This window comes from Ziziphus jujuba, chromosome 11 (assembly GCF_031755915.1).
Source record: "Ziziphus jujuba cultivar Dongzao chromosome 11, ASM3175591v1".
Taxonomy (NCBI): Eukaryota; Viridiplantae; Streptophyta; class Magnoliopsida; order Rosales; family Rhamnaceae; genus Ziziphus; species Ziziphus jujuba.
In genome coordinates this window covers 23,347,317-23,372,631 of record NC_083389.1, presented here as the reverse complement: position 1 = coordinate 23,372,631, position 25,315 = coordinate 23,347,317, and the positions used below count along the sequence as shown (strand labels likewise).

At 30.8% G+C, this 25,315-nt stretch overlaps 2 protein-coding genes across 10 annotated transcripts; one reads left to right on the top strand and one right to left on the bottom strand.

The window, feature by feature from the left end:
• The first annotated feature begins 1,565 nt into the window (after positions 1–1,565).
• On the top strand, positions 1,566–7,929 carry LOC107435414 (uncharacterized). Of its 4 annotated transcripts, none has more exons than XM_025067940.3 (11): positions 1,566–1,990; positions 2,500–2,814; positions 2,891–2,999; positions 3,088–3,181; positions 4,711–4,798; positions 4,905–4,988; positions 5,936–6,032; positions 6,181–6,268; positions 6,505–6,610; positions 6,736–6,782; positions 7,138–7,210. In XM_025067940.3, the coding sequence occupies exons 1-11, from the start codon at positions 1,820–1,822 to the stop codon at positions 7,151–7,153; spliced, it is 1,215 nt and encodes a 404-aa protein (XP_024923708.2). In that variant the 5' UTR covers positions 1,566–1,819; the 3' UTR covers positions 7,154–7,210. The 4 variants fall into 4 exon arrangements, with proteins under 4 accessions (XP_024923708.2, XP_024923707.2, XP_024923706.2 ...); XM_025067939.3 differs by having other exon boundaries at positions 1,567–1,990; positions 7,196–7,385; XM_025067938.3 differs by having other exon boundaries at positions 1,567–1,990; positions 6,690–6,782; positions 7,138–7,240.
• A 3,921-nt stretch (positions 7,930–11,850) lies between these two features.
• LOC107433100 (uncharacterized) lies at positions 11,851–17,128 on the bottom strand. 6 transcript variants are annotated; one of them, XM_060812786.1, is made up of 8 exons: positions 16,612–17,128; positions 15,109–15,604; positions 14,088–14,279; positions 13,208–13,505; positions 12,689–12,761; positions 12,599–12,617; positions 12,350–12,429; positions 11,851–12,257 (listed from the first exon to the last, which is right to left on the bottom strand). In XM_060812786.1, exons 1-8 carry the CDS (start codon positions 16,690–16,692, stop codon positions 12,006–12,008), a joined length of 1,491 nt encoding a protein of 496 aa, XP_060668769.1. In that variant the 5' UTR covers positions 16,693–17,128; the 3' UTR covers positions 11,851–12,005. The 6 variants fall into 6 exon arrangements, with proteins under 6 accessions (XP_060668769.1, XP_048321578.2, XP_060668768.1 ...); XM_048465621.2 differs by having other exon boundaries at positions 12,512–12,617; positions 16,612–17,127; XM_060812785.1 differs by having other exon boundaries at positions 12,512–12,617; positions 14,088–14,258; positions 16,612–17,126.
• Between the last annotated feature and the right edge of the window lie 8,187 nt (positions 17,129–25,315).

The following is a 25,315-nucleotide window of genomic DNA, read 5'->3' as shown; positions in this document are numbered from 1 at the left end:
CATCCTTTAACTCTGATTTTGTGCATCTTTTACGGACGGAAACCATTTCATTTTTACCATTTTAATATTCCCAATGACCACCATCATTTTGTACCAATGTTCCATTATATAAAACCACAATTACAATATCATTATCTTCCATTTTATTGCAAAAATAAATTAATAACGTTAAACTAAATTATTAAATATATATAAATATGAATAATACTGAATAAACATATTAATTGTCCCAAAAAAAACCGCTTTTGTTTTTTTTTTTAGCCAAATATTATGTTTTCTTACTAGTGGAAAATTAGCGAAAAACTGGTGAAAAACTAGCGAAAACTGGCCGAAAACTGACAGAAAACTAGCGACAACTGACAAACTAGTGGAAAATGGCTAAAGTTCCTCTTTTTCGCCAATTTTCCTACGCTTTTATAAAATTTCACGATTTTTCATATCTATAAAATTTTTTCACTATTTTCACATCATATATCATCGAAGTATCTTTAAATTCAAATATAAAAGCTTATAAACTAATTTATTACATACCCATATAAAAAAAAATCTTAAAGAAAGTGAGAAAATATAACATTTGCAAGGAGAAAATATAAGACATGCCCATATCTAAATTTTTACCTGATTTAAGCTTCGAAGGTGAGATAATATGAGAAAAAGATAGTGAAACCAAATGAAATACCAAGGAAATCGATGTCAAAGTGAAATTTTTTTTTTTCAAAAGAAAACCGGTGCTTATTTGAGAAGGGAGAAAAAGAGAAAGGTAAGAGAAGCAACACTTTGTAATTTTTTGAATTTAGTAAAGGGCTTTTTTGTCCATAGTTGGCTTTTTTTTTTTAAAAAAAAAAATTTTGTTATTCTTTGAAAAACGATTTATGGGGTAGCTATTTTTCAAAAAAAATCCATTATTTTATTCCATAATCTTGTGGAGTTCTACTCAAGCCCATGCTGTTTGATGGTCGTTTACCTTGAAACTTCTCGGTTTTTTTATCCCTCTTAACATATTGTGTTTGTGTGTATGTGTTTTTATTTTATTATATTTTTTTGTAGCATTTAAGTTCTTTCTGCCATGGATTGCATGTTACATGTTTCAATTTATTGATTTTTATGTTGGCGGTTTGTAGTGAGAACGTTATTTTGAAGGCGACTCAGAAGTAGTTTATGAGCGATATGATTTTGAAGGATGCTTACCATGATTGATGATATAGGAGGATATCTGGTTTGATTATACTGACTTTTTTGTTCATACTCTGAACCGTAATTTAAATCATGTATTTGCACAAGTCCACTAATGATGTCTTACAAATTCGCACCGTTTAGTATCGGTGAGTGTTTGGACGCTAAGCTATAGTCTTCTAAATAGGGCTGGGTTTAAATTGTTAAAAAAAAATCTTGCTCCACAACAGAGGCCTGGGCCCAATGTACCAAAGGTTTATAGTTTTCGATTTACACACTCTCATTAACAGGGTGGTGAAAATCCTTTCATCCCAGCCGTTGCTTTCATTGACTTTGATAGCCCAAAGTCAAACATCAACTTTTGACAATTACAGCGTTTTCCTGGCTAGCGTTTCCATAAGCTGCAAACCACAGGATGCAAACCCTATTGATCCAGGAAGCCATTGAAGACCCCTGCAAGAGCTAGAAACAAGAGTGGAAAACCAAACCGAAAAATACCATTTGAGCGGAGCACCTTCATTTATCCTCTTTCTTCTCCTTAAAAAATAAAAAAATAAAAAAATAAAAAAATAAAAAAATAGCTTTCAAACAAAAGCCCTTGTGGGGGTCATGATCGCTTGCTCTCCGGCCGTTCGTAATCGTCACCATGATCAACACGGCCAACGGTATGATGTCAACGGCTTCATCGGGCGGCAACACGCAATCTCCGGGACTCAAGACCTACTTCAAGACTCCAGAAGGTCGCTATAAACTCCACTACGAGAAGACTCACCCTTCGGGTCTCCTTCACTACACCCATGGCAAAACCGTCACTCAGGTCGCTTAATTTCTGCGAAAATGATTTTGGTTCACTGCCCATTTGCTGGAAGTGCTTTAATGGGGATTTTCTTGATAAATTCGATATTTCTTGGATCTTTTCCTCGTTAGTTACGTTTGAATGCTAGGGTTTTTTTCTTTTTTCTTTTTTTTTTTCCTTCTCTTTTTTTTGTTTGGCATTGATTGTTATTGCTTGTTGTAATATGGTTCTGTTCCATGAATTTTGTTAGTTATAAGCGGGTTTCAATCTTAAAGTCAATTCTTGAAACAATGGTTTTAATTACTTTGATGTTTTAGGGTACGTTATCTTCGATATTTTTATTGAATTTCTTACATTTTAAAGTTCCATTTCGATTTTGGTCATGTTCAATTTTTTGGGAGGAGGGTTGAGCATAATGTTTCACGTATTCTTGGGGCCCATCAGCTGGATGTAACTTTTGGATGCATTTTTTAGTTTTATAGATATGGATATTCAATTTTTTTAGAATCTCCTTGGTTGTTGATTATCAGGTTACCCTAGCACACCTCAAGGACAAGCCATCTCCATCAACTCCTACCGCACCGCCTCCAAGCTTCAGCGCTAGCAGTGGAGTACGATCAGCTGCTGCACGGCTTCTGGGTGGCGGCAATGGGAGCCGTGCACTTAGCTTTGTTGGAGGGAATGGTGGGAGTAAGAGTGTTAGTGGGAATAGTAGAGTTGGATCATTGGTGGCTTCAAGTTCAAGTAATTCAGCATCTACTTCGAATTTTGATGGGAAAGGGACTTTCTTGATCTTTAATGTGGGAGATGCAATCTTTATAAGTGACTTGAATTCTCAAGACAAGGTATTGTAGTGTTCTCTGGTTTTTATGAGCTGTAACTCTATGGCTTGGTGTATGAGAAATTTGTTCTTGTGTGTAGGATCCCATAAAGTCAATACATTTTAGTAATTCAAACCCTGTTTGCCACGCATTTGATCAAGACGCAAAGGATGGACATGACTTGGTTATTGGTTTGAATTCCGGAGATGGTAAAATTTTCTGCGTGAATTTTAAATGCAATCTTGTTTTTCAGAAGTACTTCAAATATATATATATAGGTATTGTGTGTTATTGTAGTCTACTCAGTGTCACTGAGGCAACAGTTACAAGATGTTGGAAAGAAGCTCGTTGGGGCCCAGCATTACAATAAAGATGGTTCAGTTAATTGCAGGCAAGATTTAATCTCTCTCTATTTGATTACTTATTCTTTAATTTATATATTTATTTAATTTTTGTCTGTGGTATCAAGCATATAATATTGTTAATAGAAATTTCTCATTGCATTTAATGTTTCATGACAATGTAAATATCTACAGTCTAGCATTCATGTTATCCGCTTCATAGTTCCAAAATATCTCCTTTGAGTTTGTTGCTAGTATGATTTTGAGTTTGAAGCAGTAAATTGACTTGCTACTTCCTATGTTCCAGTTTGCCTCCTAGTTTTCTAACTGATTGATTTTGAGGTTAGATAAGTTGTATAATCTTTAAAGCATTTCCTTCTAGTATTCAATCTACTTGTTTCTTCTCTTCTATGTAAGCCACTGTGTCCCCTACCCCTTTCAACTTTACCAATGAGAAGTTTTTGTGGTTTTGCAGTTGCCGTAGAGTCACCTGGGTTAACCATTTATTAATAAGTTATATAGAATTCAAAAGCAGTTACTGTAATTTCACAACCACCATATAGCTACAGCTTTTGAAGTTGAGTTGTTTCACTTTTCCAAGGGCTAGTTCCTTTTCCTCTACAATCATTTAATAAGAACCATTTTACTTTCGTTGCCTGAAGTCTCTTTAATGCTTTAAACTCAAATTATTGTCAAAATTAATTGCCATATCATCAGCACATTTCGTATCAGATGATGGAGTATCTTTTCAAGTCACAAATTTACCCTTCCCATACTAGATGCTTACTTAAAATTCAATGGCATTAGAATTTAGAAACATAATTTCATTGTGATGTTTGAAAACAGCAGCATATTGGTTTCTACAATTCATTGTGCATTAATTATAGGGAAATGGTAACTGTAAGGTTTGGAGGATAGAAGATACAATTGTGTTTAGGTTTGACTAAAGCTTGAAAAAGGGTTAGTTCCAAGGGCATATTGTTGGGGGAAAGCATATATATGTTTCAGGTTTTCCAGGCAGCTGGCAAGTTAGAGACTAGAATGCTATGATCCAGTTTTGAAGACCTATAAGGTGGAAAGATTGATTTAGGGTTAGGGTTGCAGTTCATTATGCAAAGGTAAACTGGAGATCTAATAGGTTTGACGTGAGAGACTCTAGAAAGGAGCACTTTGTCGATTTAAGGTTGGCATGGTTAATAGTGTGGTCTAGATTTTAGAGTTGGAAAAAGAAAAATGACAGCATTGCGTATAAATAAAGGAAAAAGATGAAGAGAAGTTCAAATAAGAGATGTTTCACAACATATATTAATATTTAAGCATTCAACTTGTGGTTGAAATTACATCACATAGTGCTCAAATAGTGCCACTTGGCTGTTGAAAGAATTCTTATAACTTCTTTTGCGTTCATATTTACATCTGAATTTGGATGCTGATAAGAATATGACTATTGTTCACTTAAAGTATGTTGAAAAACTTTGGGGGTGAAAAAAAAAATAAAAAAGAAGAAGAAGAAGAAGAAGAAACATTGAACACTTCAACTTGTATGCTATCTAATTTGATTGGCATATGTTCTAAACAGTCGGTGTACCAGTATTGCATGGGTGCCTGGTGGTGATGGTGCTTTTATAGTTGCTCATGCCGATGGCAACCAGTATGTGTATGAAAAGGCAAGTTTCTATATTAAAAATAAAATTTCTTCTTTGACTTTCATAATATTTATGACATGTTTTTCCTGCGTAGTGATCTGAATTACTTATTATTTATACCCTTTAGAGCAAAGATGGTGCAGGTGATTCTTCATTCCCTGTCATCAAAGATCAAACTCAATTTTCTGTTGCACATGCTCGGTACAGCAAGGTATTGAAATATTTTAATTTCTATTTGATATTCATAAACTATTTTGGATCTGTTATTAGGGTGTGCATGTCTTATAGGTGGGTGGTTTAGGTGCACATGTGGGTATGCTTGTGTAATGGTGATTTGGTTGTGTCTGCATTCTGCAGTACATGATTTTGACCAATTGGTTAAACAAAGACCAAGTGAATTATTATTATTTTCAAATTTAAATCTGTTAGTCCTCCTAGGAAACAGAACAGGGATAATATTGGATGAGTGCAGTGAGACATAGGCCCCTCTTCCAACCAGACCTGCTGGTCTTAAGAGGTTAAAGCAAACTTTGTTAATTTTTTGGGCACCGACATTGTTAATCTCTGTTTAAAACAGAAGATACTTTCCTAAAACCTTGTAGCACTTGGTATTTTCAATCAAATTTCCTTGATGTGCAAAAACATTTCTTAAGAGCTTAAAGCAAACTTTGCTAATTTCATGAGCACTGACATTGTTAATCTCTGTTTAAAACAGAAGATACTTTCATAAAATCTTGCAGCACTTGGTATTTTCAATCAAATTACCTTGATGTGCAAAAACATTTTTCTTGCTCCCTGAGCAACTCTATTGCTTGTAGAAAGTCTGTTTCTAGTGTACATGTCTGGAAACCAAGCCGCGAGATAATTTGTAGATTAGTAGATATATTTTGATGCTTGCATGTTGAAATATGTTTTGATCATTTTAGATATCTTTAGGTTTTTGTCACCAGTAAATTGTTAGGTTTTTTTAATTGATTTGGTGTGGTTTGATCTTTGGACTTCTTCAGAGGGTGTTAAATTGGTTACCGTTGTTTATTTAAAGGAGGGATTTGCATTACAGACGTATTATTTTTCTGTTCTGATTACCTATTAATTTTTATTATTTTTCTGTTCTGTTTACCAATTAATTTTTCTTGACTTCCTGCTATGTATATGCAGAGTAACCCGATTGCGAGATGGCATATATGCCAAGGTTCAATTAATAACATTGCTTTCTCAACTGATGGGACATATTTAGCTACTGTAGGGAGAGATGGTAAAATTCCATATAAATTATTTGTGGATTCTTCTGCTTCTGGTTTATTTTTAGTTGCAAATATGCATCGGCTCTGTTTCAATTATCTAATCCTCATTTATTTTTAGTTGGAAATATGCATCAACTCTGTTTCAATTATCTAATGCAGGTTACCTACGAGTTTTTGACTACTCAAAAGAGCAACTTGTATGTGGTGGCAAAAGTTATTATGGTGCTCTTTTATGTTGTGCTTGGAGGTGCATAACTTATTGGATTTCAATTAAATATTTTCTTCCTGTTTCTAAATATTGCATTGTAGTGTTTTTTCTTTTTTCTTTTTTCTTTTTTTTTTAATTTTTTTAAAATTTTTTTAATTAATTAATTAATTTATTTTATATATATATATATATATTTATGACGTTTTATTCCCATGATTTGTGGCTTTTTATCTTTGAAGAATTAATTTTTCATTGGTTATCTAACTGCTAATCAGCATTGATGGAAAATATGTACTGACGGGAGGTGAAGATGATTTGGTTCAAGTTTGGAGCATGGAAGATCGTAAAGTTGTAGCATGGGGTGAGGGGCACAACTCATGGGTAAGTTTGTTATCAAGTCACAGGCTTGTTAGTGACTCGTGATTGTCCAGCTTTCACTATTTACTCATGCTTCTGGCAGGTTAGTGGTGTGGCTTTTGATTCTTATTGGTCCTCTCCTAATTCAGATGGCACAGAAGAGACAGTCATGTACCGGTTTGGTTCCGTTGGTCAGGTACTTGAAAATTGTTGGTCGTCTGGTATAATTTAAAGTACATTTATGATAGGGTATATCTTATTATTTGCAAGTTTTAACTATTTGTTGCTATAGGATAATGCCCCAATGCACAACTGGTCACAAAATTAACCGTTTGTGAGAAGCAAATGCCAATGTATAACTTTTTGCCTCAGTAAGGGTATTGAAGATTAAAAGATTGAATTGACTCATAATTGATGTATTGGTTGCTTAATATAGACCATTGATTGCTACAGTAAGGAGAAGTACAGTTCAGTTGCTAATATGTTTTTGGGAATTGATTTAATGATCTTTGATTTGTATAATCCACTGGTTTCATATTTGTATTTAGCAGCTATGCCCAATTCTGAAATCATAGTCATCATTTTTCCAACCTGCATTTTGGTGGCCAGGACACACAGTTGCTCCTGTGGGACCTGGAAATGGACGAGATTGTAGTACCATTGCGAAGACCTCCTGGTGGTTCCCCCACTTATAGTACCGGAAGTCAGTCATCTCATTGGGACAGTGTTTGCCCCATTGGCACTCTGCAACCTGCTCCCAGCATGCGAGATATTCCAAAGATCTCACCTTTGGTTGCACACCGTGTACACACTGAACCCCTTTCTGGCTTGATTTTTACTCAAGAATCTGTTCTCACTGTCTGCCGGGAGGGGCACATAAAAATTTGGATGAGGCCCGGGGTTGCCGATAACCAATCAAACACGGCTGAAACCATTTTAGGTACCAGCTTGAAGGAGAAACCACTATTATCAAGCAAGGTTGGCATTTCAAGTTACAAGCAATGACGGAAGTATCATTAATGCATCATGCAGTCGTTCTTTATCTATTGCCCCAATTTTTTTTTTTTCTCCCTTTTTTTTTTTTTCCTTCTATTTTTTATTTTCCAGACTTGCAGCCATGAGGTTTAACCAATTGGTGTTGTATAGACTAAAATGATATTGAAGGGCACTAGGAGGTGGTGGTGGGAGAGAGAACCCCAGTGTAAGTATAAAACGGCGGTTGCTGGGATATAATATCTAATTACTGACAGGAATAATTTGAAGTTGCTCCTTTGAAATTTGTATATCTTAGCGGTGCGCTTAAGTGGTTATATTTGAATCTCTTAGTGATGCAATTTTTTCCATGTACGTTGTTGGATTACTGCAAGATTTGCATTGAATCTGAACGAGTGTGGTCGACCATGTTTTGTGTCACCCAGTTGAGGAACGTTTGGTATATAGTATTAATCTATGATTGGGATTTAGTGGAAATTTTTTTATCTTCAAAATGATTTAATAGAGGTAGACTATGTTTAAATTCATGTAGATGCTTTTAGAAGGATGCTATAGTCTCATCCTTGTGTTAGAAGAATGGCGGCTGGGACTATAACGGTTAGAAGGTAGTGAAATTCCTTGTTGGGTAAGTTCCGACCAATCTTTCCTAATTCACATCTTTGTTAAAAGAATTTCTTTGGTAACTCCTTACAACAATAAGGATTCAGAAAATACCGTTACATAAGGATCCAAAACATACCGGATCTCCAAATTGTTGATAAAACTACAAAAGCCACCAGTCCACAATTCTAATCTGTGGGGTACAGCTTCTCGTGCTTGCAAATTATTGGGCGAACGACAATCGTTCCTGGTAGGCTCGGGGCACGAGCATTTCCATTTATTCTATTTGTTTTATAATATAAATGAGAAAGGAGACAGTTTTTATCTCCAATTGCTTTATAGTTAACACCTTTAAGGAAAATCTATGGGATTGCAAAATCTTATTTATATGCTTGCCCGGCAAGTAGCTTTTTAATTTTATATTTTTTGAGATTTAGAATTTGCTTATTTGGACAAAAAGTTATGTTTTTATCTAAGAGGTCATATTCCTAATACCTAGTATTCAACTATTGTATGGGTGATATAGTAGAATGAACGTTTCATAATCAAATTTTTAATAATAAGTTTTTTTTTTTAATCATTACAACAAATTTTAATTTTTAACAATAAGTTATTTTATTTTAATCATTACGACAATTTTTAATTTAAAAAGAAGATTGTGATGGATTTGAATCCATAATCTTATGGATATATGTGTAAAAGATATACCAACTAATTCAACTTCACTTGATATTATTTGCAAGGTTAACTTGATTTCCACATTATACATAAGTTAATAAATATAACCGTTGTAAGTTTTTCACCAAGCATGTGTGAACTCCGAGCATTATCTCATTGACATTGTAACCATTACCTTTTTTTTCCTTTTTCTTGCTTGATGTCAATTTCTACATTCACATCTTGCTTGATGTCAATTTCTACATTCACACAAGCTATCCAGAGGCCAAAGCATCCAATTAAAAAATACAGGGCCTACTTAAACTTCGCTTGTTCCACCCCACAAGCAGTAATTTTCATAATTCAGGTCATTTTTATAATTCAAATCGTTCAATGGTAAATTGTGTCAGTTTTTGTCCATTCAAATAAATTTCAATTAAAAATGATAGATGCTTAAAGATCATTACACTTGATTATTAGATGGTTAGACATAATTTTTCATACCATATCCTTTTTTTTTTTTTTTGATAAATTTAAGTTTGGTTTTCACTAGTTTTTGTCATTTTACTTGGAAATATGCCTGGGATATTTTGACTTTGGTTTAAAATACTTTTTACAAATTTTTTGAATGTCAAAATATTAAATTTGATCAACAAGTTTGGCTTTCACTAGTTTGTGTCATTTTACAAGGAAATATGCTTGGGATATTTTGACTTGGGTTTAAAATATTCTTTACAAATTTTTTAAAGTCAAAATATTAAATTTGATTAATGGTTGACTCATTGTTCAAACAAAGATAATCGATGTCTAAAAATTTAAAGGAAAATGTCAAAATTTAAAAAGAAACTAATTTTTGAAAATTTATTCTTACAAATTAGTTTTATAGGAATCGATTTTCTATTAATTACTTTTAAGAATGCTTGACTAGTATTTAAAAATGGCAATTTAACATGCACAATTCGAAAACCATGGTGCATCACCCCTGATGGGGCAGTTTTTCCTCAATAAGTTGGGATTGCAGGATGGGTTCGAGGCAAAATTTTATGTCCCGAATCGGGGTTGGGGTGGAGCTACAGAATAAAATCCCCACCATAAACCCAACCCGGTCTATATATTTATTTATTTAAATTTTTTTATATTTTATATTTAATTAATTATTAAATGTATGACTTTATCATATGTGTACTTTTACAAACTTATTGCATTGTATTTTTTAAATATATATTTTATTATTTTTTTGTTACATTTTAGACATTTTATTTATAAAGAAAATTATTTGTATTTAAATTTCTAAAAAATTAAATACAAAAATTATATTATAAATGGATCAGGGTTGGGAAATTCTTGCCAATTACCAAAAAAAAAAAAAAAAAAAGGGATGGTGGTCAAAGAATGGGTTTGGCCGCCCCGATTAGTAAATCTCCGTTCCCGTCCAATCTCTAAATAATTGGGGAACCTCCCCCCACCCGCCAAAAAAAAAAAAATCCTGTTTACATTGCTACTAGTATTAAGACATTTAGGACTTACAAATAATTATTTAATTCATGTGTTAAAAATTTGAAGATAAAATTATCTTTTAATAAAATATGTAAATTGAATTTACCGTAAAATTTTAGAATGATATATCATTTAGATGATTCACTTTCTACCATATTTTCCCTTTAGAGTCCACAATTTTCTCCTTATAAAAATCCATCTAAACACAAAAATTCACTTCTCAAATGGAAACTTTACATTTAGCTATATACGGAACAATAAAAATATGTAAATTATATACATGTGCATAAATCATTTTATTTATTTAAAAGCATGGAAAACAATTTGACCAACAAATAAATAAACGAGAAGTTTATAAAATTTGGTACATACATGTATAATACATTATAAATTAAAAAATACTGGACAAAAATACAAATATTAAAAATTAGTTATTTGTAATATATATGATAAAAATATAACTAAAATAATAGTTTAATATAAAATAGTAAATAATTAAAAGAATAAAATCAAAATTTATAGGTATACAGAATTTTTTTGTTTTTGTGTTGTAAAAGAGATTTTTTTTTTAAATTATAAAAAATTCGAATTTTTCACTTATATAACAATACTTTTAATAAGTGTTTTAAATTTTTTTCTTCAAACAAACACTTATATTTAAAATCGATATGGAAAAACAAAATTCTTTTTTCAAAAAATATGTACATATGTATATTGCACTATTCACGAATTTACTAAAGACTTTTAAGTTTTTAGTTTTAAATTATTAATTCAAGTAACACTTTTTAACATTTCCATAGAAACATTAGTAGACCACATAACCATAGAAAGACCGGAAAATTTTCCCAGCATATCAAAATTACAAGATTTAAATCAATTCAATTTTTAACCATTCTATTTGATAAGAAAACAAAATCAACAAAGGTAGAAATGTAGAAATGTAGGACGTATCCGCATCCATGATCTTTCACTCAAGTGAGAAATTCAAAAGGGGACTGGGAGAAAAAAAAAGTTCAAATTCAATAAATAAATAAATAAATAAAATTAAACTTGTGATAACCCTTGGTTTTTATATTCGATTAGGCCTCCCCCTCCCCAAGTTTCAAAAAACTCAAGTTTTCTACTCAATTCAGTCTTAAGTATAATTTTGTACAACAAAAATGTCAAAATAAGATAAATTAAAATCAAACTCTTGCCCCACCGCAAAAGAAGAAAAGGAAAACACAGAAAAAAAAAAAAAAATATATATATATATATATATAAATATATATATAAAAACAAAAAACAAAAAATACAAACAAAAGGACAATAGTAATAATTATTTGTTCTTATACCAACATATATTATATGATACAGCTACTAATAATATATATATATAAAAACAAAAAACAAAAAATACAAACAAAAGGACAATAGTAATAATTATTTGTTCTTATACCAACATATATTATATGATACAGCTACTAATAATATATATATATAAAAACAAAAAACAAAAAATACAAACAAAAGGACAATAGTAATAATTATTTGTTCTTATACCAACATATATTATATGATACAGCTACTAATAAACCAAACACTTGGATATTATATGATGCGTTCTTTACAACAACAATCAGTCCTTGTTAACCCACTGTATGGCATTGATCCACGCTGAAATACATTAATGTCAGCTAGCACGAATAGCTTCTGTACTTCGCACTTCGTCTCCACTGTGGCTAGGATTCATCTGGGTTTGAACTGGGATTTCTGGTGGTTGATCCAGCGGTGTTAATTCCTGAGAACTCTGCTGTAGATTTGACTGAGCAAACCATGTTCTTCTCCAACTTAATACCTCAACAAGGAGAGAACTTGCACACATTGTAACTCCAAACCCGGTAAATGTGGCTAGAAGAACAGAGAGAACAGCCTGCATGTGAAGCTGTAGATACCACAACAACATATGAGAAACTTTCCATTGTAAAATCTTATTCTCTAGCAATCTGAAGTCAAAACAAAATCTATAGCTCTCACAATTGTATAAAGAAGATGAGCAGAGACGACCACCAATCCAAATTGAATAATTGCATAAACCCAGACATATCTTCTCCTTACTGTACAAAATTTTTCACGGGAGTAAGTATAAAATGGAGATGACTGAAGTCATGCAAAGATTGCGTTCTCTGAATTAAGAACCTGAGACAGCCCTACCCATGGTAGTTGATGTCATGGATGCCAAAAGACCCAATATGCAGGAAAACGGAAGAGATATAGCAATTGCACCTGAACCCATTTTTCCAACCTGTAGGTGTAGATTATGTAAGGCTGTTTGGTAGAGCTAAAATAGCCGCAAGGACAAGTTGCTGAACATACCAGAAGTTGTTCAAGGAAACAAAAGTAAGCAAGCATGCTGATAATGACAAGAATGGGAACATCCTGCCAAACCCTGAGAAAAAGTGCATTAATTTTCTGCTAACCATCTTGGATATGGTATTGAGAAAGGTACAAAATTAAACATGTCTTGTTCCACTCCATTTTGATGATTACAAATGGTCATGGAAGAATTATAAAAAGCAATAAGAAACATCTGATCATCCAAAAAAAGGCCCACAAAAAAACAACTTGGGAACTTCTCCTCTCCCTAGTCGAGACTACTTGCTCATATTAAGCAATAACTTAGTGTAACTTTTCTTTTTTGGCTTTACTTTTAAGGTTCAATAATTGTTCACAACTGAAAGTTTTATCATCTGCTCTTTCATGATGAACTACTACTTATTAAACCAAACAAATAACCATATGTTTACATAATTAAATGACGATATTCATCAACAGAAGAGTAAGAACAAGAATTTCCTTTTCCTGAACATTGCAGCAGGTTGGAATATCGCTTACCTATATCGACTACCCTCAGCTTGCCATAGTCTACTTCCTCGTAAGTTAAAGGCCTGAGCATTTTGAATCCGTAAAAGTGTAACAGGTAAGTTCTGAACCTCTTGCTTGCACACTTCACATGTTTTATTGCCTTTAATGCTGAACCATTTTATGGCACATTCTTGATGCGCCAAAGCAAGTGCTCCTTTACAGCTACATTCCATCTTGAGGGTATCAGCACCTTCCCCCAGTTCAACCAAACAAATTCTACACACAGCTTCTTCTTCAGGAATATCTTCACCACCATCATCACTTTCATCTGAACCACACAACTAAACTAAGACAAGTTGGTTATCACGAGTTACAACTAGGAACTAGAATGAGAAATACATGGAAACTTCTAACCTAGTTGAACTTTGATAGCTAGTTTGGAGGGGGTCCCTAATACAAGAAACAGAAGATGACTATCTAATTAAGCTATGTGTTTACAAATAGTAAAAGCTTGGATGACAATAGTGTAGCTCCATCAGGTAACATGATCTCAGAACAAAGTAGGAAAGAGTTGACTTTGATCAAATCTTGATCATCCAGTGAAACGCATTCCAAACTAGCCCAATTTCCAGTTATGGTTTTAATGCTTTTTGTGATCGTCCTAAACCATTTTATCAGTACTGTACTTGCTGACTTGACCATTTAAATCCATAAAAACTTTAAAAAGATTTTGATAAATAATTTTAACATATCACCAAATTAAAGATTTGAAAATATTATCAAGTGGCATGCAAGAGTGTTTGTTTTTTGGGTGGAAGGGAGGGAAGCGGGGATCAACTGTAAATACAGTTACAAAAACCATATATCTCAGATGTATTGATGTATATGCACAAGTACAAGAATAATATACCATTGTCATCTTTTTGGGGTGCAGTGACAGTCCCCTCAACCATTCGTGGAGTGGTTGGAACAACACGGAAAACACTACGTAAAGCTATTATTCCATCTTTGTTAATCACAGGGACAGATTGTGAGCGGTGAATAGGTAAATGGGATGCTCCGTTCTGGAAAATGGGGAATTCTGTAAGAATGAAGTTGCATTCTGGATAACTATATTAGTAAGGGTTCACTGACACACACAATTATAATTTATAAATAAAAGCAAGATATAATCAAATAAAAGTGCAGAAAAAAAGATATCCATAGTTTACTTGGATGCTATCATGGATGTAAAGCACAAGCAGACATTAGATGAAAGATCCACGTCATGATAACAACTTATGTAAAGGATGTGCTTAATGGACATGAGATAATAAAAGTTACCAAATATTAGATCCTGCCTAAGAAACTACGTTGGCAAAGCAATGGGGACCAGTAAGCAACTAAAATGACTACCAGTCAGACACCAGCAGTCCAGGTTTAATTTTTGACACCTAGGCAAAAAGTCCCTTTGTTGTCTCATTGTCTATAAAATATAAAGGAAATTTTGGATGCGTTGACACTACAACAATGGATCAAACTAAGTAAATCAACTGCTTTCAAAACAATTTAGAATGTTGTAGTTTTGTGGAATACCATTATGCATTAGTAATTATCAAGTGACAGCGAAAAATAAGGGGAAAACTAAAGCATAACTAAAATTATTCAGAAAAGAAATGGAAAATAAATTATAGAATTCAAAAGATGTCTACACAATTCAGGTTATTTTCTTTTTCATCATTTCGGTAGTTAATGAGTTTTAACAACTGTGCATGATTGATTTTTTAAACTATATCTAGAACAAAATAGAGTTGCACACTAATTTTTCAAAGTAATCACATTCAGATATATAGTATCCAAGATTCCCACATTAAAGCGACTGAATATTGCAAATTCATTCGTTAAGTAATTAACACATAAAAACTATTATCAAGTTGATAAATGGTAAACACCCACAGATGCATTTAGCGGATCAATCATGCTTCCCCCATGCATGGACTCTGGATTGGAGTGAGCAACTGGGGTAACAGGCAAGGATGAGGCACTCTTCATTCTGGGGGTTAAAAGCTTTGTAAATGACAATGTTCTTGAAGTCAAACCCTTCCCATGTGTCCCTGCAGGTGAACCTCCCAATGCAAGAATAGCAGCCTTCCGAATCTCTAAAGTAGTATTCCAATTTCTTAAACTTAGTTTCGGAAGGAGGTTTTTGTTTGATTTAGGTTTGGACAATGAGGGACCTGGGGACCCACTAATTCTTGCAAAATTAGGGCTGCAGAGTGGGGAAAAGTTTACTCTTTTGGAAGTTGGACTTGGTGTTGGGGGCATATTTATTCTGAAATCCTTTATGGTTTCCTCAAGAGTTCTTGAGGGTATCTCTAACACAAGATTTTTTCGTCTCCATTGCGAACCAGGGAGACTTTCTTCTATGATTTCAGTTGAATCACCAACCTGTGAAAAATGAACAGAATGGAAGAAAACCACACCAAAAAAAGAAAAAAAAAGGATGCCAGGTTTAGAAACAATATGAATTTCACTTTAACGTTATTCAGTCACCTTAGAAATGATACAAATGGTACACAACTACACATGTAACAAAGAAATACAATCACCAAAAGTATCATGCATTCGGAAACTAAATCTATAGATGGAAGAACTAGGATCATATTACCAAAAGGGACAGAAAAATAGGACATAAATGGAGCAATCTGAAAGACAAAAGATATATAAAATGACACTGTATGGTCCTATGCAATTTTTATTGCAATGCAGAAACTATTAAACCCAACACCAAACTCTGCGTTCTTAAAAATTGGGAGCTGTAAAACTTGGGAGCTGTAAAACTTGAATTTAAAAATTCAGCGAGCACCACTCTTGGTGAAGTCAATCAGAGATTTCCAACCTGGCATGAAGCTTAACATAGCTATGGACATGGTAACTGACAACTAAGGGTGCCCTGCTCATAGATTTTGGAGCCCTAAGGGTATAATATTTCTTTGAGGCCTTTGTTTGCCTGCTGAGCTAACACAGTTTCTCGATTATGCAATTTGGATATGGCATAGCTAGTGTTCTCCATTCAACTCATTGGAAAACTATACCCAATTAAAACACAATTTTATAAACTTTAAATAGTTCATTTCTCAGAAACATTATTTTGACTAATTATCACAGAGATACCAAACATGTAAGTTATACTATTATAATTCCCTCAAGAATTGGTAAACATCATGCCTAAAGTACAAAATAATTGTGTACCAAAGTGGAAAATCCATTGTAACCAATTTCGCACGGTACCCACAAAAAATTCTCAAATCAAAATTAAACCCAATTCATAGATTGGTGATACAAACCACAAAAAAATAAAAATAAAAAATAAAAAATAAAACGTTAAAAAATCATATAATAATAGGAAGGAAGAGCCGGTAATGAAGAAGAACAAAGAATCGAAAATGATTTACCCCCTGAATTGGAGGATCAACTCTGGCGGTGGGAATGCCATCGTTATTTTCCTTAGCAGCTGGTTCTTTTTCAGTTTCCATAAACTTCTAAGAAAGACCCAGAATTGCGTAGGACACAAAATCAAGACCTATATAGATTATGTCAAAGCTCTGTCTACAAGTTGAGCAAAAACAGTAAAATACACGGAAAGAGCAGAGCAGCTGAAGAACCAGAAAACAGGGGAGAGAGAACGAAGTTGTGATGACAGATATATATAAGGACAAGTGGCGCCAAAGTGAAAAGAGAGAGAAGAGAAAGAGGAAGTTCAGGGCTTGCCAAGTTGATTTGTTCTGTTTCAATGGGCCCCCCATTTTGGGGAAGAAACTGAATCAAGAACTCTAACTGGGTTTTAGCATTTATGGAGGAGTTTTCGATGATAAGAACAAAAACCACCGAAATTCACAGCAGAAAAAACAAACAAAACGAACACAACAAACAGACAGAGCCACCAAAATTTATAAACTTACTTTGCATAGTTTTAGATATATATATATATATATTGTGTGGAAAATAATGAAATTCATCTGCAAAATTAAACACTAAATTTGGAGATATATATATATATATATATAAAAACTACAAATATAGCCTTTAAGACATAAAAATAAAATTGGAAGATGGTAGTGGAAGTTATTATTACTTAAATAAAATTATATAGATTTTAGTCATAGTTTTTAATATGTTAAATCAGTTTCATATTATATTTTATGTTAGGATATTAACTTTTAATAAACAAAAATTATTAATGAAATTAAACTTTAAAATATTCCTAGCAGACTTTATTGGCATTAGGGGTGGGCAAAATCCAATCCAACCCGTTCAATCCGCCCAATCCAATCCATTTTTAACGGTTTGGATTGGATTTTTACATCAATTGGATTGGATTGGGTTCAAAATATTATAAATTGTATGGATTGGATTGGTTATGGATTGGAAATATAAATCCAATCCAATCCAATCCAATCCAAATAATATATTATATAACTAAAAAATTATATATTTTTTATTTTTTTCATTTTTATATATTAATTTTAGAATATTTTTTTCATTTTTTATATTAGTTTTTAAATTTTTTTTTCCATTTTTATATATTGATTTTTAATATATATATATATATATTTTTTTTTTTTTCTTTTACATCCCCATATCCCAAATCCTAAATCAAATTGTAAGTTGTAACGCTAAACTAAACATTTACCTTTGTTGCCGCCCACTACCAGTCCATCACCATCACCATAATATATATATTTTTTTTACATCCCCATCATATATATATCTACATATATTGTATACAATTGTTACTTATATATATATATATATATATATATATATATGTTTAAATATAATTTATTGCTAATTTTATTGTTTTAATCTTTGTAGAACTTACAGAATCAACTAAAATTAGTGAACCTGTCAACGTTGATTGATTTATGATTTACCAAAGTTTTAAAGTTAAAAAAAAAAAAGGAATTATGCATTGATTTTTGAGTGAATGAATTTTGACGAATGTATTATTTTACATTATTTGTTCTAACAATTTTAATTTGATTTTATAGGAGTGAGATGATGACATTAATGTTTGCTATTTAATAAGTGCATGATGTGTATCATTTGCTACATTTTCTTATTTTATTTTCCATTGTAGACTATGTTGTATTATTCTAATTGTATTTTATGTTTGGATAATTATAATTTATTATTTATATTTTATATTTGGAAAATTTTTTATTTGTATTATATATTTATAAATTAGTAAGTTTCAAACCGATCAACCAATCCAAACCAAACCGATCATAAATGGTTTGGTTTGGTTTGGATTTAATACTTCAATGGTTTGGTTTGGATTGTAAATTAGAAAAACCGATATGTATGGATTGGGTTGTATTTCGGTCCAAAACCGAACCAACCCAATCCGTGCCCACCCCTAATTGGCATAGTTGATAGGCTACCGAAGAGTTTTTTTTGGCTGAAAGGCCATCTGCATATACATACAATATATATGTATGTGTATATATTATTATTATTATATATATATATATAGAGAGAGAGAGAGAGAGAGAGATAAGGAGAGATTTTATTTAGGAAAATGTCCTTTCATCCTTATAGGGTTTTTTTAAATTTTAATTTAATTTTATAAAAAAGGCTTTCGGTGATATTCATAGGCCGAAAACGTATTTGGATTAGCATACTCTCTTAAGTTTTCTACCTTGTAAATCAAGCAAAAATAATTAAATAATAATAATAATAATAATAATATAATAAACATGCTTTACTAATATAGTTTTTGAAAGTTCGTCTGAGGCAGCCAAATTCAGGCTAAAGAGACACTTTGTCCACGATGCAGTCGGGTCATAAATAATAATAATAATAATAAGCAGATTTTTTTTTTTTCTTGATGAAAAATTTTGAGTGGCTCGAAATGTATAGTTTTTGCCAAAAAAATTTTAAAAAAAAAAAGGGTCTCATGGTGATCTGTATTTTAATTATTTATTTATTTCTTTTTGATAGCATGGTGATCTGCATCTATTGAGCGCTTAACTATTTTAAAAAAATAAATTAACAACAACAAAAACCTACAAGTTTAGAACATCTCAATCCACTCTATATATATAAATTATATTATTTTAGCAATCTTTAAAAATGTATTTCTAACTCATTCTTTACTTTGATTTTTTAGAATAAAAATGGAATAGGCTTTTCAAATGTAAAACGCAAATTTACAGTAAAAATGGGATAGGTCTTTCAAATGTAAAATTGCAAATGTACTTACTTTGAATGTGTACAAGTTCGAACACCACTGTTAGGATTTATGACACCGATTTGCCTGTTGAGATCTAATTTGATCTTTATAAATTTCTTGAGATATTTTTTTTTGAAGTTTTATTATAGTATTTATAAAACTTCTGATTTAGATGGACAGTCAAGCAAATAAATATTTATGAAAATTAGCTTATCGACACTCTATATAGTGTTATAAGAATCCGTACTCAACATTCTTTTATTATTCTACATGCTCCCACAATAATAACATGTTTCGATTTAGGCATTTGCTCATATAATTTTACTAAAAAAGGGTAATTTTCATGGGTACTGTATCCATTATTAAAATTAGATCTATCTGTTTAGGATTAGATCTTAGCACCAATCTATAACAATTGTTTAGGATTAGATTTTGGCATCAATCCATAACAATTAAAGTAGAATCGCGATCCTACTAATGAAGCAAATTCATCAAAGCAACAACAAAGAAAAATGTTCTCTATCAGATAAAATAGATAATATTTATATATATATATATATGATTTTATTTGAATACTTTGGGATGCTCTTATGCTTTAAAACTTAAAAAATAACTACAAGCCTTTTTTTATGGCAATAAAAAATTACATGCTTATGCAAAGCTTGTGGCATTGTCCCTCTGACTTCCGAAAATTTTCAAGCCCATTGTACATTTCTTCGTTTTGCCTCTAATGCATTGAGCATAACGCTCTCTTTGATGTACACCACATCAAGATTTTTAGTCCTTTACGCCACCTCAACCTCATTATAATCATTATTATTATTATTATTATTATTTTTGCTGAGACCTCATTATGATCTTTATTATTACTTATTATTTAACCATTATTAAAATTATACAAACAGCACACAAATATTGCTAGTCCACCCCACAAAAAAAATAAAAGAATGCTTTTGAGATTAGACGCACTAATTACTTAGTCAACTTACAAAGAAAAGAATAAATTGATGGTCGAGGTTTTTGTGTATTTCAATAATGGTGCATTTGCCCCACACCAAGTTGTGAATAAGAATGTCATGAAAGCTGCGCTTATTTATTTATTTATTATTTTTATTATTTTATTATTTTATTATTTATTATTTTTAATTTTTTTATTGCCCAAACCATCGATTCGCAATCTGAATCGAATTGACAGCCACCCTCCTAATCATAATGTTTTTATTTTTATTTTTATTTAAATACCATTATATGTTTCATAATCATAATGGAGAACCTTGTCAACATCCATATTTCATAATTAATAAAGTGTTTCAACATCAATATTTCATAATTAATAAAGTGTTTAAAGCTTACTTTTATGCCCTATATATTACTTGTAACTTGCAAGAGTATCGGAGGAAAAAAAGAAAATTATAATTACATTTTATGTCATTTGCAATTTTTGTATTATTTTTATATCTCTTAACATGATAATATCTCATAAACTAATGATTTGATAGTTTTAAAATTAGATTTTTTTTATTAATTATTGAATCATATTAAATATTAAGATTTAAAGTTAAAAAATAATCAAAACATACAAAAATTAAATTTAAAAAAAAAAGCTTTGTTGGGACTTAACGATGAATAAATATAATTTTAAATTTTAATTTTTAATAAAATTTAAAAGTTGAAAAGGAACACATAATATTAATTATGATATTAGGAATTTAATTCAAATTTGGTTGTATATATAAAAAAATTTATTACACTGAAAAATTTACTTTTGGATTCTACTCAAAAGACTAGAAAAACACATATTCCAGTAATACATTGAGTTTTTTTTTTTTTTAACCTTTTTTAATTCATGTAAAATGATATACCATAATAAGTTTTTAAAGTGCAACTTCGATATACTTTAAGGATCATACATATCAATAATAAATAATTAAATAATTAAGCAAAAATTATATAATTTAAATTCTTTTTTTCTAAAAATAATTTAAAATCATAAAAATCTTTTGGTAAGATCACTCTTTGAGTTTTTCTTGGACATTGGAAGTGGTTCCATCTAGGAAAATTATACTGAATTCTTTATTGAAAATCCAATAAAATCTCTTTATAAATTAGATATAACTCAGGCGTACAAATAAAATATCATAAATATTTTTAATAGAATTTATACAAAATCATTAATATAAATATCAAAGGTTCCAAACTCAAGACTCAAAAGAGAGAAATATAAAATAAAAATTATATCATTATCCAATTAAGCATTCTAAAAATAATGTAGGAATTTAAGACTGAATAGAAATAATATAGATAATAGATACAACAAAAGTTTGTGGAAAAGAAAAATACATCTGCAATGATAGTGACGAAGACACAAAGATGATGATGATAAAGAATGCCTAAACATAGTTTCACGACTTGTCAACTGAAATGTAGGAGAACAAGTTAAAAACATTAAACTATAAATCAAGCTTATTAAATGGAATAAATAACAATATGAAAATAATTATTTAATTTAAAAAATTTTCAGTCAAGATCTCACTTTTTGCTTTTTCGAATAAGTTCCCCTGTTTTTGAAAAACAACTTATACAGAACCTAGAAATTTCCCCTTTATAGTAAAACCCATATCTTGTAAGCAAAAATGATTAATTATGATAAATATCATAATAATCTAAAATACTTTAATAAATAATCTATATTTCAAGTGAGTAAACCATAAGTAAAAATAATCATTTCATATCCATTGCCAAACCCTATGTGTTAAGCCCAATACCAAAATATGTCATACGACTTTTAACATCTTAAGGCATCATAGATGAGTTGGGGAGGGGGCAAGTTATCTATTCGCTCTTAACATCCTAAGGCACTGGACTAGTATCTCTCAACTAGGCTTTACATCACGTGATAATAACAACGTTGAGTATTATACATATATGTATATATATATATATATCATAACTATATCCATATCCATATCCATATTCATATATGTATTTGTAACTATCTTATTTCTTGGTATACAATATTACAAAACCATGTGTCACATGTATCTTATAAAAAAATATTATTTATTCTTTTATGTTTATACCTAAAAATTCAACCAACTATTTCGCATAACATATGCAAATCATATATAAATAAGGTAAATAAAATAATGAAATCATAACTATTTCTTTAATAGCAAAAATATTATCATATAATGTCATATAGCAATAATAAATGCAATTTCCAAAAATTTTTAAATACCAAGATTCAAATTTCACCATGAGTATATTAGAATTTGAAAATATTTAAAAACTTACCAACAACCACATGAAATGATAAGTTATATATATATATATATATATATCCTCTCATGTATATATACACATATACATATAAACACATATAAATATATAACCAAAATTTATATAAGATTTGATAGAACTTCAAAAAACCATGAATGATTAACTTAACATGCCTAAAAAGTACTTTGGAAAATAAATATACTTACAAAGATATAGCTTACTTTTGATCTGTAGTTAGATCACCTCCAAATTTAGGCTTCCTAAATTTCAACCAAGGATATTGATGTATTGCAAATGTTTTAAAATAACTTTTACACTTCTAAGATTTTCAAAATTGAACACCAAATAGTCCAATTATACTGCAAGCCTTTAGGATTCGGTGTTCAAAACTGAGATTTTTCACCTTAAGGCTGATTTTATGAATATTATACTAATTGAACTAAAAACAAAAAAAAAAAAGGTAATAAAATTAATCAAATGAAGTCTAAATTCGCAAATTAAATATCAATAGAAAAACATGACACGAATAACACATTATGCTCATTTTGGTCCAATTTAGCCACTGGTGGCTAGAAACCTAGTTGAAAATTTTGGCCAAATTTGATATTGATGGATCTCTCAAATCATGAGAAATTTCAATGAATAAAGTTTGGGAATAGATTTAAAGAGAAGTTGGCCGTAAAATGGCTTAAATTCGATGAAACCCAAGTTGACTAGGAAATTTGTGCCACCTCTAGAAAAGCTCTAACCCAGGTGCATCCAATCACCATCGGCCATGAAATTTAGGTATTGATTAGAACTTTTATGTGTATTTTGGTAGTCAAGGATGTATATCAAGATTCAGTTTGAAAAGTATTCAAATTCTGACAAAACAATGAATAACAACAGTCAACTTTGGACCATTGATTTGAATGCCACCACCATCCCTTTGTCATGAAATTTTGGGTGAAGGTTAGAAAATTTATTGGCCTGTGGTTAAGAAGGGCATTTGGTGAAATATGGCTGGAAAAATTGGTCGATCCAACGAAAATTTGGTTGGTTGTGGTGGAGGAAACGGATCGACCTAGTTCAGTAGGTGGGTCACGGGTCTGAAGGGTTTTGAGACTTCTATGTCTGCTAAAGGACAAAAATTAGAACAGGTTTGATCACAAATAAAATATTAATAAACCAAACTTTCAATTGCTATAACATTTTTATCGTAATGCAGAATTAAGAGTGCTGCTAGTCTATGAACTCATATCAACAAATTCTACATAATAATACAAGAGTCAAAGTTAAATTTTATTTCTTAAAAAAAGTCAACTTTGATCCCATGTAAAGGTCCAATTTGGTTAGCTTGGTCAAATTTTTCAAAAATTCAAAATTAAAGGGTTTTCTTGAGACAAGTCATTACATCTTTACAATTAAAAAAAAAAGAAAAAAAGAAATATACTTTCATATAGAAAAAGTAAGTATTAAATTTCCACAAAAGAGAATGAATATAATTTTTTAAAAAATCAATATAAAAATTTAAAGTTGTTATATATATATATATTTCACAATGATTAAAAAATTAAATTTGTTATAATAAATAATTACAAGGAGTAAAAAAATAAAACGATCAGTGATAAATGAGTATTAAAAAAGAAAAAGAAAAAAAAGGGTAAGTGATAAATGATTTTAAAAAAAAGTTTTTTGAAAATAATTTTTGAATGATAACATAAAATTTCAAGAATAATAATAACAAAAAGATATAGGATAATAAGAGGCTGAGGGGGCAAAATAATTATTCTCAAATTAAACTCGTTTTCTGGTTTCAAAATTGAATTATGAAAATCAAAAATTAAATTTCATTTTTCAAATTACAAAATTAAATCTCAAAACAAAAAAATTGAAATTCAAACAATTTATCTAGATTCCTAACAGGACACAAGCTCCAAGGATCTTGCTCCCATTATTTAGTTAGATTAACGCCATTAAGCGACATCAAATTTAGAATCAAGTTAAGCAAGTCTCATTCAGTAATATATATATATATATATATATAGTTTTCAAAACCTACCTCCACAAACATCACTCAATTTTCACTTACAAAAAGATGCTCCCTAACCATGATAAGTACCACATAATATAGAGTCTCCAAATACAACCACGAGCAACACAACTGAAATAAGTCTACCTATAAAATCAGAACATAGTTCATCTTGAACTCTACCTCTAATATGCAAACCACAACTAGCTTCTATCTCAATACTCAGTAATCACCTAGAGTGGAAAGAAAATTAGAGAGGGATTAGTATATACTCAATGAGCGGATGATTAATAAGCATTTTTACTCACTAATCTAACTATTTAAGCTTAATTATTTATTTGATTTCTTAAGGTTTTGGTTGTTTTTAATATGTTTTGTTATCTTTTTGTAGGTAAAGCTTCGATTATAGTTTTTGAAGATTACATGTCAAAAATTGAAGTTTTAAAGCTTAAATAAGCACAATTTCTTAGAGCAAATAATGAAGGTTAAAGTTAAAGACCCTTGGAGGGATAAAGTTGTTGTGTACACCTACCTGGAAGAGTAGCCATGCAACATTGAGATTCCAAGAGTGAAATTACAGCGGTATTGGTGTGGGTGGGCATGCCATTTAGCTTTGGTTTTCATGTGAATAAAG